We start from the raw sequence: 19,425 nt of genomic DNA on the forward strand, positions 1-19,425 counted from the left end.
TGCATGGTTGTAAGTGTGGAAAAAAATCTGGTTTTAAACCTAGTATGACCCAGATGTTTTTCTATGTTTCATCAGATAAGGAAGAGCTTTGTAAAAAGCAAAGAGCTTTCAGGGTCCCTTTTGGGCTGATGAGCTAAAAAGGGTGTCTGAAAATCCCTTCTTTAACTCTAAAGAAACAAAGCTGCTGGTGATGTGCCTTGCATTTCTTGGTCCTTTTGTTGTTAAGGGAATTTACCATGAGTAGGAGGAGAACATTATTGATGGTAATTTTACTGTAGCATTGTTTCTGTTTTTTTGCAATTTTGTATTTTATTATATAGAGGTCTCAGCAAAGACTGGTAGCAGGGGGAAAACAGCTGACCTGGCTCTGCCAAAGGTTTCTTCACTGGTGCTTCTTCAGGAAGTCACAACAACAAGTTAATGAGTGAGTTTTACAGGTGTTAGTACAGTAGGTGGCGCGTGGTCGCAGCGAGCCAGGCTAGCTGTTTCCCCAAACGTCCAGTCTTTACACTGAGGGAAACCAACCATCCCTCCATACTTTTGCACATGGGAATGGTATCGATCTGCTCATCAGGCTCTTGGCAAGAGGGCGGATAAATGCATGTACCAAAATGTCAAACTGCTGCTTTGACCAGGTAAATATACTCACATCAGTCAAATGTTGCACAGTTGCATGATTAGAATAGTGTTAACTAGAAATTTAGGATATATCAAAAAGTATCACTTGTTATTAACAGGGTTTTGCATCTCTCCCACTCAACAATCAAAAATCAGAGTGTGAGAAATCCATCATATAATATATATATATTTATATAAACAACATGTAGCATGTAGCTTCAATAGACCAGAACACAACTTTGCCTTGATAAGAAGCCTTCACTTTCTCTCCCTGATCCCTGGGAAATTCACTGATCTAATGTTAAAGTTATGATTTTTGCTTTTTTTTCCCCCAGCCACAAGAAAACACACACAGTGAAAGGGAAAAGGTTCATGAAAGTTCTCCAAGTATTGTTGAATTGTATTCTGGACATAAGTAAAAATATACAAGGCAAGTTGATGGACTGTGGAGATACGAGAAAAGAAAATCAAATACTTCTAATCAGAATTGCTGGAAAGGATAAATATATATATATATATATATATATATATATATATATATATATATATATATATATATATCAGAGGATTGAAGCTGGTATATAAGAACATCCAAGAGGAGTTTAAAAGAGCAAGATAAGAAAAAATTCTTTTAAACTTTTTACATTGTTGTTGGTGTTGTTGATAGATAGCAACCACACATCAATGTTTAGCATATCATATCATAACACTTCCAGTCTCTTTCAGCAATACATGACAGCTTGGTTTCCTACACTCCCACTGCTCTCCTTTGGACTGGATGGCTCAAAGCCTGAAAAGCATCACGTTTCAGGGAGTACACACACTGACATGATCACACACAGACACACACCTGCACGCACAGCTGTGCCAGGAAATTCAGAAAGACAAACTGTAAAGTGACAGAATGATGTGTAGAAATACAGTAACTGAGTGTGTCTGTACGTGTGTGTGAAGATAAGCTGAGGACAATGAGATACCACATATTGTTTCCAAAGAATCATATAATATCTGTGGTATGACTCAGTGACCTTGATATGGACAGAGAGGCACACAGTCAGCCAACGCTGGAGAGAGTTGTCTTTGCACACTCACACTGTGTGTGCATGCGTGTGCATGTGTGGCTGTGCGTGTGTGGCCGGCCGGGGAGGAATTGTACAGTGTTTGGCTTTCAGAGTCACAGGGACGGGCTCTTCTGTGCTGACCTAACTCTCATTACGGATATGATACATTAGTAACAATTAATGTTCTCTCATTGCTCTCGGCTTAGTTTCACACCAACATTGACACTAACACTACACACACAATTATCAATAGTCCAATGTTGCCAATCTGCAACAAAAAGCACAACAGACAGGTTGTTCCAGGGCAGTGATAACCGTATATCATACACAGACACACACACAAACACACACAACCGCGTCAAATACCTCATCCACCCTCTGCCTGCTGCATTTGTAGTGATGTGCGAGATGAGAACGTCTTATGATCTCAGTTCGACAGACTCGAGACAAGGGCGGTTTTGATTTATTTTATCTTTATTATATAAATCAAACAATAGCACATCAGTGAAACAATAAATAACCAGCTAATACTGCGTCTATACGGTCGTTTCTTCCGTTTGGGAATATCAGGTTTCATCTGTGTTCAGAGCACATTTGAAATGTTGAACATTCAAGTCATCACATTCCTTCAAGAGAAGCTTGTCTTCATAATACTGATTTCTTTAAATGCGAACTAATGAAACACACTTTTAGCTGCTGACCTTTTTAACAGCTTCTCTTTGTGAGGACGTTTGACTAAGATGTTTAAAGGATATTTTTTAATTCCACAGTTACAGGATAGACTCCTTTTTTGTCACTCAGTTGTTATCCATACCTAAAAGAGAAGCAAGTTAGTCAATCAATTATGAAATATAGCTATTAGATGACAGGTTTATGAACAAAATATGAAAATGTTGTACTCTACTTTTGCCAAGTCAGTGCACATACTAAGGCTCTAATTCAGATTGTAAAACTGCTGGCTAAAGCTCTCCAATAAAATTTATGTTCCCATCATTCTTCTGTCATCCTGCAGAGGCTAGGCAAAAACAGTGCTACGTTTTTTTTTTTTTTCAAGTCTATCACTCAAGAGGCAAACGCACTAGAAGGTTCTACAATACTGTGGTGAGAAATTAGAGAGAATAAGAGAAATCAACGTACATAAACAATGTTAATTAACATATTTTCAACTCCAAACATATTACTGTCATACCCTGCTCTTATCAAAAACAATAGATCATGATATTATGATATAAAAAATATATTTATCAACAAAGGCACTCATAAGTTTTCATCTCTAGGTGCACAATAGAAAAATAGATGTAATATAGAAGATCAATTTTCAGTCCACAGGGCCTCAGGTGATCAGAAATGCAGGCAACTGTGGAGGCCGTTACTCAGGAGCTTGTACAATTATGTAAGAGTATGTTGAGTCCACAACACGCCCAAAATGAGGAGGCTGGAATATAAGCTCTGCGATACAAACACAATCCACAGGCGAAAAAAGAGCTCCAACAAAAACAGTCTTTGTGTGTTTGGATGTGTGAATGTCTTTTATGTATGTGTTGTGCTCATTCAAGAATTTTTCTCGTGTTCTTCCTGACATAAACCAACATGAATGAATGTGTGAATGCGTCTCTTTCTCTTCCAGTATAAGTTTGCATGTAATTGTTATTGTACTGAAAGTGAATGTGTGTGTTTGTGTGCTTTGGTGTATATGTCTCTACATACAAACTAGCTACAGTCCCCCCTACACATCCACGTGGGATTCAGGATCTGTCCCGGCTCAGACGTGGGCGCTCTTGGCGTGATTGGTGGAGGAGGCGGCTGGCGCGTTGCCTGCTCCCTGTTTGGAATAGTAGAAGCGGTTGTTTTCCTGGTAGGGGCGGGAGGAGGAGGACTCTGATGAGCAGCAGGTGAGGATGGACCCACCCAGCAGGGAGAAAATAGTGCCCACCCAGCCAGTGTAGAGGGAGAAGCCAAACGACATGAGACCGTGCTCCTGGTGGGCCCCGATGGGAAACCAGACCGTAGATACCATGCCACACAATGCTGAGGAGAAAGAGGTAGAAAAACTGTTAAACTGGGAATATAAAATATTGCAACTGAAGGCAACATAGACACACATGTAAATTACTTTAAAAAATAGTGAATGTAAATTTGGAATTCAAAATGGTGCTGCTGAATGTAAGGAGTTCATTAGTGCATTTATTATCACCCCACAGGGCTGGTGTTTAAATACAAACGACATAATAAAACTAGGGATGCAAAATGGAGTAAATGAGCAGTGTACATAAACTCAAAGCTGAATTATATTGGAAAAACAAAATGGTACTGCTGAATAGGATAAATACACATATACTGTTAGCCTTGCTTCGTCACATAGAGCTCGCATGCGCTGGCACATGGGATGAAAAAATAGTGCAAATAAAAGCTTCCTCTACACATATGCATGCTCTATCATCATCATCACACTCTGGTGGCAAAGAGGCAGAATTCCAAATAATAAGATGTAAATAAACTTGGAATACAAAATGGTGCAGCTGAAGGCACAACCTCAGCTGCACCTGACCTTGTGCTAAAACGTTCAACGAGCATGACCGAGGCTTGGTTAGATGAATAATTATATGCTGGCATGGGTACACAGCACAGAGACACATCGGAAATTTGAACTAAGCTATGGCTTCACACCATAAACTCCATGCAGTATGTAAACCACACGTTCAAATTCATAATCCACTGAGTACCCACTCGGGCTGTCAGTAACTTTGTAATGATCAAAAGCATAAAGAGTTGTACGTCTTTGTGTATTAGGACTTCCCCTTGAGTATCTACAGTCTTCACAGACAGACTCGTTGTGGGAAATAGGCACATACTGTATGACCTTACACATACAGTGGCTGTACAAACACAGACCAAAAGAGGTGTGATAAGATAAATAACAGATGACAGGAAAAAAATAAGATTTAGCATTTTAATATTCTGATGCTTACTTATGATACTTTTTTTGAAGTTGGAACAAGAATTGAGGAAGCATTTCAAAAATAAAGCTATAACAGTTCTATTATATTTTTATATTCACGCAGGACACAAGGGAATGACCGACTGAAAGAAAGAATGGGTAGAACAATATTAGTGAGCAGAAACTAAATTGTGCTATATAAGGTTTGCCTTGAACTTCAGAAGAAGGGCTTAACCTCTTCCGAGACCTGTACTAATAGTGAACTCCCCCTGACGGGGACACATCAACTGTACTATATGTTGGATTTTTGCCATTATGCATCACAGGCTAACACAGAACAGCGGTATTAAGTCATTTTACCACCTATAAATGTTTAATATATTGAACTAGAATGGGCAAAAGCTGAATCCACAAATATTGTGTGGACTGAAAGCCTTCCCAACTGATGCTTCAGAAGACACTGTAAACAAAAACAAAAAAATTTGACTCAAACTAGTTGTTGCTGGGATGCTCTTTGCTGCTTTTATGGACGCAGTGAAAGGCAGTGTGACAAGCATCTTAAATTCTGCTGTGCACTTTTGTAAACAAGCAGACATAAACACAAAAATTAATCCTCCCTGATATAAAAGTGTCCCTCAGGACGAAACAGAAAATCTTTTCACTGAGTAAGGCCTTTAGCTATTTTGTATATATGCAAAATTACAATGAGGTTATTTGGTGATGTTTGCAATTAAGGGAAATTGTGCACACGTCGAAAATAGTTTTGCATTGACTAACATGGGCAGTGGAAAAGCCAAACAGGTGGCACAGTTGTAAATTTCATTCGAGGGACACAGACACTGGAAAATGCTGCAGCACAAGTCAAATATTTTTAAGCACAATAAACAGGGCAATTCAGGGAGTGAGTTTCCATGTGGTTCAGGACAAAGGCAGGGTGTGGATGAGAGTAGGTGGAGTAGAGGAATGTGATGGGATCTGGGGGGAAGGGTTCAGTGGAACAGGAACATATAATTGTGCGTGTGTGTTTGTGCATATATGTGCACCCTAGAGAGGAAAACAGCCATATTCAACATCCTCTCCTCTCAGCACCGTGTAAGCTTTTGAGGTGAGGTTAAAAGAGGTCAGTGTCATTGTGTGCATGTGAGTGCAAAACAATTTGACCAGCTTTGGTTTACATTATGTCTGCCCATGACATTTGGTCTTTGTCCACTTAACAGTTTAAGTTGTTCTATGTGAACGAAATACAGTTGAGCCTCTTACCGACTATTAATAAAAGCACTCCTCCCAGGACGGTGCGTTTGTTCTTGGAGCTCTGGGGTTCGTCACCAAGGCTGATGCAGGGCATGGACATGAGGAGCATTCCCACGGCTGGGAGACCCAGGATTGAACCTGTGATCATCAGGGCACGGGTCGTCTGGATATAGGCTGTAGAAAGACACATACTGCATGAAACATATGATAGTACTGTCCAAAAAAAAAAAAAAAACAAGGAACTTCCATCATAAAGCCAAAACTTGTGGGTAATGCTCATGGACCATGGGAATAAATAACAACTTGAGTTACATAACAAATTCGACAGGTCAACGGATCTTTGATATCAGAACTAAATATGATTGTCCAATTCCAGATTTTGAAAGTACAGATGTAGGATCTGTAAAGAGAAGAAGTAGTGGAAATAACACGATGTAACTAACTGCATAACATCAAGTGAGAAAACAGAGTACATTCCAATATATACCTACACTGTATAAAACCACTATACTGTTGCATGGATGTACACAGAACCGTTTCTACCTGGCAGGTCAAGGATCTGCGTAAGGGAGACGCAGTGGTATAGTCCCGTGGAGATGACACAGTCAGCCCAAGGTCCCTTGGCTCCTAGCTCATCCATCTTCTTGCATGTGTTCAAACCGTATTTACACATATTCACCCAGTCGTTGGTGGCTGTCGCGATCACTATGCCCAGCCAGCCGAGGCTGCTGATGAGAAAGCCGCTCAGTTGGAGACACGAGTTCGCCATCACGCAAACTGTGCGTAGAAGTCCCTTGTCCCTTGTTCACAAACCGTTAGAAAAGTATGAAACTGGAGTTGAGAATGCCTGGCAAAATGAACCCAAATGTTGAATAACACGGCCTGAACTCTAATATTTGAACTGATATTCCACCACACAAGTTAATCCAGGGTTAAAGTTTACTTTTTCCCTTCCAACTCAGTAATTCCATCAATTGGGCTCTGTTGCGCTCTTCAAAAGAATTGAGATTTCACATCATCATAGGTTTTATAGGGGGTAGTTCAGTAAGGGAAAAAAAAAAAAAAAACTACTCTGAAACTGCCAGCCAATCAGATACATACTTAGCTTATGCGGACAAAAAAAAGAAAAAAAATATCTCCCACTTGCTCACTTGTATTGTTTCTCCAAAAAGATGGAGCGAAAAAGCACCCGTCTTGCATGAAATGACTCAGGATACCCTGTGCAGACCGATCTGGGATCTGGCTGAACTGGGAGCGGAGGAAATGTAACAAGAAATCTGCTGCCATCTACTGGTCACACTAGGCAGTCGTGCCATACATGTGCGTTGTTTCCAGCAGGATACCTCATATAGATCACTGAAATCACTGAAGTAAAAGAAGGAAAATATGATCACCAACAAGTAAAAGCAATCCATCTGAAATGTACCTGAGTAAAAGTATCCAATTTTCAGCAAAATGTATATAAGGTGTCAAAGTAAAACCACTCATTATGCACCTTAGCCCCTTCCTGTATATATTTCTATACATGTTATTGTACTGTTATCGATGTGTTAACGTGTTACCTACATGTCAATGCAGATGATCGAGGTGGAGACATAGTTTGAGCTGCTGTATGTGCGGGAGTGTAGTTAATCTAGAAAATATTAATTTACATTGTAATACTACATCTGTTCTACTAACTACAACTGTACTGTCGTAAAAAGTGCAACATTTTTCACTGAAATGTAGAGTAGAAGTATGAAGTTGTTTAAAAAGGAATGTCCAGTACCTGAGTGAATGTGCTCCATCATGATTATTACTCATAAACACACACACACACACACACACACACACACACACACGCACACACACGTAGTTACTGAGCCTGCTATATTTTGCACATGGTCACTGTCCAGGTAATTAATCAGCTACACTGCACTTGCACAACGGCAACCAATGACCTTTAATGTATACCACAAATCCTGTTTTTGTTTACTGTACTGTCTTACCACATGATATATGGTCCAGTGTGTCAGGACTAAACAGCAAAAAACTCTTAGTCGTTGCAGTAGTTACACTTGTCCAAGAAAAGTTACGTTTTGGCATATTTGCATTGAGGTAGCCCGTGAGCAGCTGTTATCTGTATCTTGCTGGAGGTACCTACATTTTGGAACCACTGCTCTGTACTAAAAATCATCAACAGAGGGTGATGTAGAACAGCAGTGGTCTACAGTTGACACTCAGGTGTTTTAGGACACGGTGTTTCCTTCCTCCTGTCCTTGCTGGATGGAGTTAAGCAAGTCCTCCATCACTCACATCAGTTCAGTGACATTGCAGCTGCATAGCAATCAGTCTAAGAGGAAGACAGAGGCCGACTGAGACGCTTCAGAGAGTTGCACAAGGTCACTGTCGTTAATGGCATGTTTGCACCCCTTCCTCTGGTGTTGTGCTCATTGCTCTTGTGTGTGTGTGTGTGTGTGATCATATCCGAGGCTATGGTTACACTGACTGATAAATCACATGAGTCTCAGATCAGCCATCTAAACAAGTAAAAGCGTGTAATCTTGTCTGTTTTGTTATGTGAACACGAACAATTCTAGACTAGAATAAGATATCTATAAGTAATCAATATTCATTTCAACACATCTGTCTTTTCACTTTCACCTGGGGCATCCCAACAGTATTATCTTGCGTATCAAAATCTAATGCATTGTTTTTCAACCAGCTGCACTGACTAGGAGAAAAGTAAGGAAATAAAAAGGAAAAGACTAAAGTGCTACAACAGGTCAAAATGCTGCACGAAAACAAAAGTTGCACCCAGCAGTATTGTGGCAACGGCACGGTATCTTGTTAATACCTGCTCCGCAGTTCCTTTAGCTGCTTCAAAGTGAAAGCCTTCAACTGAGGATAATCAATTATGGCTTCTACTGTGGATTCACAGCAGATGATTTTGAATTTTGGTCATTTAGTGTAGCTTTGTTAAGTTTTAAAAGAAACTACAAGTTGCTGTTTTTATGCTTTGTACTTTTTCCACTGCTTTTTGTGAGAACAGATGCATTTTACTAAAGTCAGTTGCTTAGATGTAGAGCTGCAGGCGCTTACTGGGGCTTAGGCAATTACAAAGCGCTAACAAACAATCTACAAGTCCCTGACACTGCTCTGGTCAGCCCCTCCAGCACATTCACCAAACCCCGCTGACATTCCAGCATGGATGATTATTATGTCTTTTTCTTGTCATTGCAGCTGGCAATTAGGCTGTGTTTTCACTGAAAAACGGTTAGGGCCGTTCACATGAATGGTATGCTGAGTGTCAAAAAGTTGAAAAAAAAAATGGAAGATTGAAAACTGGTATCGTGAACTGTGACGGAGCTTTGTCCCTCTGACACTGTATGTGTATGTGTCACATCCAGGCTAAAAGTGGTAAGATACAGAACACATTATAGATCATTGGGGTAAGTGGTTTGAGCCAGCCAGCCATGTGAACAGACAGTTTTACACTTCATCTCTCCCACCATTACACTGTATCACATTCATATCTCTCTGTTTCCCCACAAGCTCTCTCGCCCGACTCTAATAGAGTTGTTGCGTGAGAGTTGGAGAGCGAAATGAACAGAGATATTCAAAGAAGAAGTAGAGTGAGAGTGAGCAGGGCATATCCCACTATGATTCCCAGAGCAGTTTGTCTGATAGAGGGGTGAGGCAGCAAGGGAATGGGAATATTATGCTAATGGGGTGAGGATTGCAACAGTGACGCTGACACAGAGGGATGATGGGATTTTAGCCCCCCTGGGGAGGGGAATGATGGGGGCGGCAGTGCGTGTAGACTGCGCGTGTGCGCGCGCGCGTGTGAACGGGGCATCTAAACACAGCGGAAAGTTTAAAACATAGTGGAGCAGGTGGGAGAGGAGGCACCACCGAGTAGCCCCTTTCCTACCCTTCATGCTGTCAGGGCTGTCAGCCGGGCGGTTGAAAGAGATGAGGAGCAATGACACATTCTTTGTCTTAGCAAAGCAAGGCTAGTGGTCAAAGGGAATGAGTAATGTGCAGGGAGGTGAAGAGGAGTAATGATAGAGTTACTGGAGGAAGAAGGGAACCTTTTTAGGCCAGCCCACTGTGATGGAGTGGCAGCCATACTGGATGAGTCATCCAGGCCTGGGGGAATGATGGGTACTTTTTCAAACAGTTGTCAAGTCGCATTCTGTGATTAACAGGAGGTAGAAGCCGAGGAGAGGAGGATCAATTTTCTGCCACACTGCAATAGTGACATGACTTGAACCGATGTGGTTTTCTGTCAAAATGCTACACAATTGATCTGTTAGGAAAAATAACTATGTTCATCATTTATTACTCATTATCTGGTCTGCAAAAATTAAATTTGTCTCATTTGGGAACTAAACTCTTCATGTGCGCTTGCAATTGCTATTTCCTAACTTACCCCCTGGATTACTGCTTCTCATAATTTGAAACAAGAAAGTCAATTGAAATTGCAGGTTCTTATCCTTTCTTTCCACACAAACTGTCTCTCTTGGGCCTTTGTGGGTCTGGCGGTCGTTTTAGCAGCATGTAGTCCACAAAGAAATACACAAATAGTTCTCAATAAATGATGCTGAAGTTCTGTGGAGTAAAACAGGAATTTTGGCATAGTTTTTTTACTTACATCTCTAGATTTGAATGTGAGGCATTGTCACAAAACCCCTTTCTTGCAAATGTACTTTATTTCAGAGCTTCCACCAAATTTAAGTTGCTTCTTAGTTATACTGGTGAAAATTATTTTATATCTCTGGCCCTATGCCTGGTGTTGACATGCATCTCTTGTCTGGATTTTGCATAGACATGACTGAGCTAGATTACACTGAAATCTGCTTCTCTATGCTATTATACATATCCACTGTTCACATCACTTTCTTTCACGATGTTGTCATCTGAGCTACCTTACTACCAGTTTGGCATGAATGATGCACTTTCTGGTCAATTTTTCTGTGTGAACTTTTGCACAGTACCTTCGTGGCCAAAGTGCTGTTATATTGTTCCACGCAGATCTCTTTTGTTTCAGACTGCACTGTAGATGACAGAGCGGATGGCCCATGTTACTGCAGCGGGAACCAAGCCGCAACTTGATTTGTGTCTAATCCTCCAGTGTGTCCGTGGTTTAGCAGCCATCGCTCACCGCTGACTGTTTTAGCCATTAGTATCAATTAATCTCAACAACCGCTGTTGGCCATTACACTCAATACATCACCACAGGCTCTGCGAACTATATACCACGCAGAACATAACAGTGCGGCACAGCCACGTCTCTCTGTGGGAGAGGATGAGAGATACGTGTGTCATTCCCCATATGGCTAAGTGGGGGGAAAAAGAGAGTTACAACTAGAAACAGGGAAGGAGACAGAGACAGGGAGAGTAGAGTGAAAATAAGGTGATATATAACTCATTCTGGACCTCTGGGACTGAGGAGTGCAGCCTCTGTCAGCACAGTAAATATACTCTCAGAATTTGTCGTAATAGTTCATTAGTGCTGGGAAGAGATTTACGTAGGTAGCAGAGGTGAGGAGATTGGATTAGGAAAAGGGCATTTTGTTTTCCAAAATACGTGTTCTAAAACTGTTATATATAAACATATTTAAAAATTCCTGGACAGTTGGCACCTTACCACATCAACTTATTTCCATTAAGCCCTGACTCCCTCCTTCCCTCTCCTTATCCCTCTATCCTTCTCTTTTCCTCTCTCTCTCCAGCATTTTCAAACTACTTAAATTAGCCTCCTCATCATTCTGGTCTTTATAATCCTCCTCCCCTCCCCTTTTCTCCTCTGTTGTCACCAGGAATAGAATAATCTATTGCTCTTTACATGCTGGACTGTGCATTATCTAATATAGGAGATGGGAATGTGTTGGGCAGTCAAACAGAGAGAGAGAGAGAGAGACATAGGGAGAGGAAGACGTGTCATGACTCGTATATCATGTTGATGAGAGGCTCTGCAGTCCTGGACTGAGTTGAAGTTGGGCCACATATGGACCATAAGATTACATTACATTACTTATTCTTACTTATTCTCTGTCTTTATGAGAGTGATATCAGAAGAATCATATCAACCTCATGTCTTTTTGTTAAATATGGAGTGGGAGTCAGGCGGTGTTTAGCTTACCTTAGCATGAAGACTGGAAATTGGGGGAGACATCCCAGCCTGAAAAGAACATTTCTATACCCACAACTCTAAAGCTCACTTATTTAGCCAAGTCGCACGTGGAGAGAAATGTAAAAAAAAACAATATGTGATGTAAAGGGAAGCTTGGTGCGCAGCATCCGTGGGTGTTACATGTGCTGCTAGATATGTTCAGTGAGCTGACCAAGTTTTGGCTGTGCTCTTTGTACGATCAAACATGATCGTACCAAATCTGGCAGCTTTACTGTAACAACAAAATTTGTGAAGCTGCACTGTCGTCACACCCACCTGTTGTTCGCCAAGAAATAGTTCCAGCAAATTACTTTTCTCAAAACCACAAATTATCTACATAAATATTTTGTCTGTCAAGGTGGTAAACAAATGAGACAAAGTACTTACATATGTCGGTTTTAGAGTGTACTTTGGGCATAGCCAGGCTAGTTGCTTGATTTTTACACTAAACTAGTCCAGCTCCTTAAGAGAATAAGTGTAGGACTATCTCCTTAAATTGTTTGAACTCTTTAAAGCTGCACTAATTAATATTTTTTATTTTAACAGTGGGTTAAATGATTATGTAATGTGAAAGGGATCAGTCACAGTGACAAACCTACAGAGAATTATCATTCATTCTGCAGGTCCCCTCAGCTCTTCAAAGCGTTTTAGCATCTTCCAGCTCATTGTTTTGGTTTTATGGCCCTCGATTTACTGTTTGGTTCACCCTCACTGCTCTCATCAGTCTCATTTTCAATCACAGCAAGAAGCTGTTTTCAGCTCTGATAAAGCCACTGTTCGCTACTTGCCCTGCACCAAAGCACAGAGGAACAAACACAGTTGGACTTGCATTAGCCAGTTGTATGCTAACGTAACTGATGGATGTGTAAACAGGCAGATGTTTGCTAACAAGTTCACCTTATCAGTTTATTCCACAGCTGCCAAGTGGCAAAAAAAAAAAAAAAAAAAACCCAAAAACCCCAATCTATTAATACTGTTTTAAAGACAGACAGGGAGCCTGACAGACAGGTTCTTCGGTCAGTCAGACACTTAAAATAGCTGTAGCTGGTCTGTGGGAACCAGCTGGTTTTTGCTGCCTTTTAAATTGGCAGCAATCGACACTTTTCAGAATGAGCGCTGACACATTGGCATGAGTGCTGACCCGCTCCAGGTTTGCCTTATAGGTGAATTTCATTATTTATTTTCCAGTTTAGATTAAATCTAATGGACGGGGGTCAATGACCCAAGAAGATCATTACTTATCCACTGACTCAGGCACCAGCCCATACCTTGCTGTTCCTCAATTACCAGCTGACAGACAGGCATGTGGAAACAGGGTCATGCCAAAGCCCCAGCCTCCCCCCGTATATTAGGCTAAATCTCCTTCCTCTCACCCCACTACCCCTCTCTGCGACTCTTCAGGGAACATGGAAGAGATTGAGTGCTCCATTGTTTCTGCTAATGCGGTTTAGCTGCCTGTCAAAGAGGCAGTTGGGAACTGCTACAGTTTTAACCACCCGCTTGTCTCTCACAGTTACTGTGTATGAATGCTTGTGTACAGGCACGTGTGTGTGCGTCTGCCTGTGTGTACATGTTAATGTGCTTGAGTGTGGTGGCATGTACTCATACAGTATGTATAAATGAATCACATGCATTTGTGTGTGTATACATAAATTGCTTGTAAATATTTATTTCACCTTCTTATCAGTCTTTTCTCATGGTGCTTTGCTATATGTTCCTTTGCCTCTGTTATCCTGCTTCCATCTATAAAAACTTGCATTTATCGGCTTCTCTCTAATGCCCCCCCCCCCCAACATTCCATATGTATGCTTAACCATACAAATGCATTTAAATGTATTTACCCCCTAACTGCCTTTGCTCTGTGACTGCCAACCCCGCTCTCCCCCTCTTAAATAAACCAATTTAATCATGGAGGCTTTTTTGCCCTTGTGCATTTCTCTGTGAGTGTGTGTGCTTCCGTGTGTGTGTGTGTGTGTGTTTTCTTGTTTGTGCATAGAATTACTGTGTGTGTCTAGGTCTGTGCTATAGAGGCAGACAGAGAAAGAGAGAGAGAGAGAGAGAGAGATCCCCACAGGCGTGTGTGTGTGTGTGTGTGTGTGTGTGTGTGTGTGTGTGTGTGTGTGTGTGTGTGTGTGTGTGCTTGCAAGCGTGCACGTGCATCCTCCTCTTCCACTGTCAGCGCTGGGTTCATTGACGCCCAGCATACTCTTCCAAACTCCTCGTGACCTTGCCAGTCAGCTACTCAGTCAGCCATGGAGGAGCATCTAGTACACCTGCCCTCTGTTGCTGTTTGGGTGTGCTTGCATGTGTGTGTTTGTGTCTGTGCATACAGTATGTGTATGTGCGGATATTTCCTCCTACTTCCTGTCTTATTTGCGTCGCTTCCACTGTAACAGGCAAACAAGACCCCATTTTGTCCCCCAAGATCAGATGATTAACATCTGATTGGGCCTTTAATCCTAATGACTTTTTCTACCACACGCTCTAAGATCAGACTGGCTTTGTCCCCCAGTTCCAGCCAATAAAACATTCTCCCTTCGGGCTTGTCCTGAAGTGACCGCAATAGTTTGCATAATGTCACATTTTGAATATATTTTCTGATTGAGATCAGAAGACAAGCTAGGAATACCCTGGCAACAAATGCTCCCTCTCCCCACTACAATTACTATCAAAATGCCCTGAAGCATTTATTAAGTGCTTATTCCCTATTTGCTTCATTGAAACTATTCAGTAGCTGACACTTTATAACTCTAATTGCTTTTTAAATGCTTAGATGTGAATGTTTATAACTATAAACATAAATGTGAAGCAGAGTGCTACTGCAAAAAGAGCCTAAGTGCTGAGCAAACGTCTCCTGGATAAATAGAGATTAAAAAACAAACACGCACACACACGCACGCACACACACACGCGTGCGCACACACACATACACACATACACATACACATAGTAGCCAGCAGGTCTTATGTGAAATAGACCAGACTCAAGGCAAATACCAAACAATGCAGCAAGGAGCTTAGATACTGTAATTTCAGGGCAGGCGTGAATAATTCTGCCAAAGAAAATCCTGATCTCGCATCTCATCAATCATTTCTGTGCGAACAGCAGCACCTGCATGTGTTTTGTTCTCATTCTGTTCAGTTCTGTAAACTTCCTGTCTCCTGTGGAGGGACTTTGGGCTTAATTCATTTCTCTAAAGGAGTAATCTGGCTGTGGGCCATTCATTGGAAAACCAGAGCGGCGTCTCTATCATCCTAATATTAAAATGGCCCGCATGCCTACTTCTGCCCCTCATCTGCTTTGGCTGGCATGCCCCAGGGCCGTTTGTCACACACACAGCATCTCATATGAGAGTGGGGTTGACATCAGTCCGCCAGATGACACATTTCACTACACCTTTATACAACTGCCGAGGCTTGTCCATCAAACTATTGCAGAGTAAAAGAGTGTAAACCCAGTGGTTTAATGCACAAATGAAATGAATATTGGTTCTGATTCATCATTTCTTCTTTTCTCTCTTCTCCATTCTCTCTACTCAGCTGTCATCTTCTTTCCTTTCTTCATTTTTTGTCTCTGTAATGGCTTATAAAGACCCAGCACCCTAACTTCACTGTTGGCTCATAAGACATTACAAAGGGGCTGGATTTGTTTGTATTTAATTATTTTCGGGTCCTGAAATGCAAACTCAAATTAACACACTGGACACTAGTGGCTGGGCATTTACAAACTGATTACCGCTGATGTCTTTATTAAGAAGCGGACTTGTCAAAAACTGTAGATCTTTACTTTTGGGGCCCTGTGCGATCTTGATTGCTCAACCTTGTTTTACTGATGTGACTTGTTCATGCTGCACCTGTAAAAACTAATTACACGCCTTACTGAATTCTGTTTTTCTTTAGAATTCAAATTTGTAAAATTGCCAGTAATTGCCAACTTCTCATAATTTATGTAAATGCAAGTTTAGTCCCCCAACCCCAACCCTTATGTTACTGAAAGCTTAGGGTGGCTATCGTGGCTATGATGTTTAATTGATCAGTGTTTTTAAAAAAAATTCAGTTATTATTCTAGAAAAAAATAACATTTTTATAAATTAAATGTTGCAGAATCACGAGCCAAAATGTGGAAACCTGAAGAATTTGAAATCAGCCGTACTGTCCCTGGTGTGCAGCTGACATATTTTGTTTTTTTGTTTTTGTTGAAATTCTTTTACCTTCTTTTTCTTCTCCCTCCTGCAGGCTGAGATAACTGTTGAAGGTGAAGGCGATCAGAAGAGCTGGTGAGGAGGAAGAAAAGTGGCAGAGGGGGAGTTGTCTAAATGGGAGTAATAGATGGACGGGCAGGGATCACAAGGAGACGTGGGAGGGCCGCGGAGCTGACACCAAATTGTCTGAATCAGGGGTTCTCAAGGACTTCTGTAAGTCACAGTCTGATCTTGGCCTGGAGGATTGCGGGGAAATGAATCGAGGAAAGGTATTGGAAAGCAAAGGAGGGATGTGGAGGAAAAGAAGGAAGGAAGGAAGGGGTTCCCAATGACCTGAATAAATTGAGAGAACAATCGGGTATTTTAGGAAGGCGAGATGGATTGGTATCTGATAAAGTGTAACAACGATGACAATTGGACCCTGCTGTTTTTCAGAACCACATCAAATAGGTGATACTTGGTGCTCCTCTGGCTCACCAAAAGTGTTTGGTGGCCAGTGCTGACAATTAATGAGAACAGGGAGGCTGCCCAACATGGGAGATTAATGTTGGATATTCAAGCTAGCGGTGGAGGAATCGAGCTTCAAACTGCCAGTTTGAACCACGCTTATTACTGATTAGCAGCGGAATACACTATTCAGTTAAAAACAGCTCAATTGTTACTTGGCACACCACTTGTATAAGTGGTCACATTGACAACAAGTGACCTATCATCATACTAATTCAATAGTGTTCTCTGCTTTAGCTGGGCTGCAGCAACTTTATTGACTGTAAAACAACAGAGCACTAATTGTCTCTTCCATTTGCAGTGCATTTAAGTCTTGAGAGGATCGCGTCCTTATCAGCACTGAGCCAGGCACCAGGAAATGGTGCTGGAGACTCACACAAAAGCACTCTCCAGTGGATGTATATACACATATAAAAAGGCACATGCAAACACAGACATGCATGTATGTTCAGACAAGTAAATACACATGCACCCACATGCACATTTGCCTACATGGACACACAGAAAGACCCGCATGAACACGCACAGGCCTACCTGCGAGCGGACAACCCAAGAAGCTGTTTCATTTGTCCAGTCATGTATGTGTGTGTGTGTTTGAATACCTCAAAGACACTCCGCTCCACTTGCTCTGCAGCCCTAAGCTGCGAGAGTCAAAAGAAAAGGGATTTGCAAGTTCACCAATGCTAAAATGACTGCAATGCTTTGGCGAGTTCCGCTCATGTGGGATTTAAGTGGCTGAGAAATTTGAGGACAGTTTTTACCCCTCTGATTCAATCCACTGACTGATCTGTCTTTGGCAGATTTAATACACGAATGTAAGATTTAAGACCTCTGGGACGAAAGAAGCTCTTGACAACTTCGTTTTCAGCTGGTTGTAATAAAAAGTGTCATTGTGCGGGAAAATACCCTCCGTAGCCAAACGGGTGCAATTTACAATATATTTGTATATCATGAACCATGCATACGTAGCCAGTCCACAGACCCAAGTCACAAATGTTTATCACTATGTATTTACGAGGCAATTATACAACACATTGTGAAATGGCAGAGTTAATCATTTATGGTTGCAGAATTTCTACATAACATTTTTTCCTAAATCTATCCAAAGTGTCACTTCCAGTGGTTTGCTTTTGCTTATCCTTAAGCCAGGACCAGCTTAGACTGATAAGAGGAGCTAGCCGAGGGTCATCAGCCGCTTAGCCTGTATAGGCCTGTGTGTGTATGTGCGTCCGTATATGGACGTATGCATCTGTGCATTTCACTATGGTACATTATGTGCACGTTTGGTTGTGTGGATGTGCATGTATATGTGTCGCTGTTCATTACGTGCCAGCACACGAACAAGCATTGTGTGTTTTGCAAGCAGTGGACCATATATATATGCAGAGGTATTCAGAGAGGTTAGGGATCCTCTTTATCTCAGCTCTCCGTTGCTGTATAAGAAATCCCTCCCTGACCACAATCAGGGGCCAATCCTATATTGGGCACCTGCACCTGCACTGAGATATGGTCATACAAGTAAATAAGATTATGGCTGTTTCAGTATGCCGAAAGGAATTAGTGTGTGCATTCCTCCATATTACTGTAATTTTGTTCTGTGCAGTGCTTTATGGCCCTAGCTAACTGTACTCAGCTTTTAATTTTGCTTACTCTGAGCTTCTCCATTCAGCTGCATATTATTATACTATATTCATTTCTTATGTATCCTAATTCTCTACTGTACTATTCTTCATTCTATGTAAGTCTACCCTGTTTCTCTCTTTTTTTTTAAATCTTCCTCCATGTTTCTCAGCCTACCAACATTGAATTAGGGGGTTAACAAGATGATGAAGATGCCATGAAAACTGTGAACAAAATGGTGAAAAAAATTTAGAACAAGTCGTGCTGGACAGGCTGCACTTATTGTGGTAATTGAGACCAAATGTAGGTTTTTTATTCCGTCTCAAACATTTTTTTCAAATTCAGTTCTGTTTAATTCGGAGAGTTCCAAGTTGAGCACAAAAGTTAGTTAGAAAAGGGCTGAGACACAGTTCGCTGTCTTGATTCCACACCAATAACATTATGTGAGGTAGAACATGCTTGTACACAATCAGACATACATAATAGTACAACTAGCCATTAGTGCTGTATACAGCAATTCATTAGTGTCAAACTTATAGTGAATCCAATGGCTCCACCAGTGGTTCCAAGGTCTCTTTATTCCATTAGTTGTTGATATGTCATCTAATATTTGGTTATATATAACCATTAAGTGATAGCATATTTTTCTGACTGAATTGATATTGTTAAACCTCAATCCCTTTCTGAGAGTTAATGTAAAGAAAGCTTTAAAAGGAAAAAATGAAAAGAGGCTGAGATGTGTACCAATCTGCATGCAGTAAAAGCCTGTGATTTGGGCTGTAAGTACTGTAAATGTTGCTTCAAAGGGGTGAAGACACAGAGCTCTACTCAGATCTGCTTATAGTGTGATCTGCTGAAGTGCACTCCATTCTGCTTTACTTTATTCTCGTATATGTTGTAAAACACCCATCTTAGAATTTCATTTAGCCTTTAGTATTTTTACTTACACAAAGAAACCATTTAATTTGGCCATTTAAAACATGGCATAAGGCAGATCAAGAAGATAGCTCTAGAATATTCTTAGAACAAGTTTATTTGCATTGACATTCAATGAAATAATCTCAACACATTT

At 41.1% G+C, this 19,425-nt stretch overlaps 1 protein-coding gene across 1 annotated transcript; it reads right to left on the bottom strand.

The window, feature by feature from the left end:
• Positions 1–2,737: 2,737 nt before the first annotated feature.
• On the bottom strand, positions 2,738–6,892 carry cldn11a (claudin 11a). The gene is made up of 3 exons (XM_040136368.1): positions 6,412–6,892; positions 5,878–6,042; positions 2,738–3,707 (listed from the first exon to the last, which is right to left on the bottom strand). Exons 1-3 carry the CDS (start codon positions 6,635–6,637, stop codon positions 3,442–3,444), a joined length of 657 nt encoding a protein of 218 aa, XP_039992302.1. The 5' UTR covers positions 6,638–6,892; the 3' UTR covers positions 2,738–3,441.
• Positions 6,893–19,425: the final 12,533 nt, after the last annotated feature.

The sequence above is a fragment of the Xiphias gladius genome, chromosome 10 (assembly GCF_016859285.1).
Source record: "Xiphias gladius isolate SHS-SW01 ecotype Sanya breed wild chromosome 10, ASM1685928v1, whole genome shotgun sequence".
Classification (NCBI taxonomy): domain Eukaryota; kingdom Metazoa; phylum Chordata; class Actinopteri; order Istiophoriformes; family Xiphiidae; genus Xiphias; species Xiphias gladius.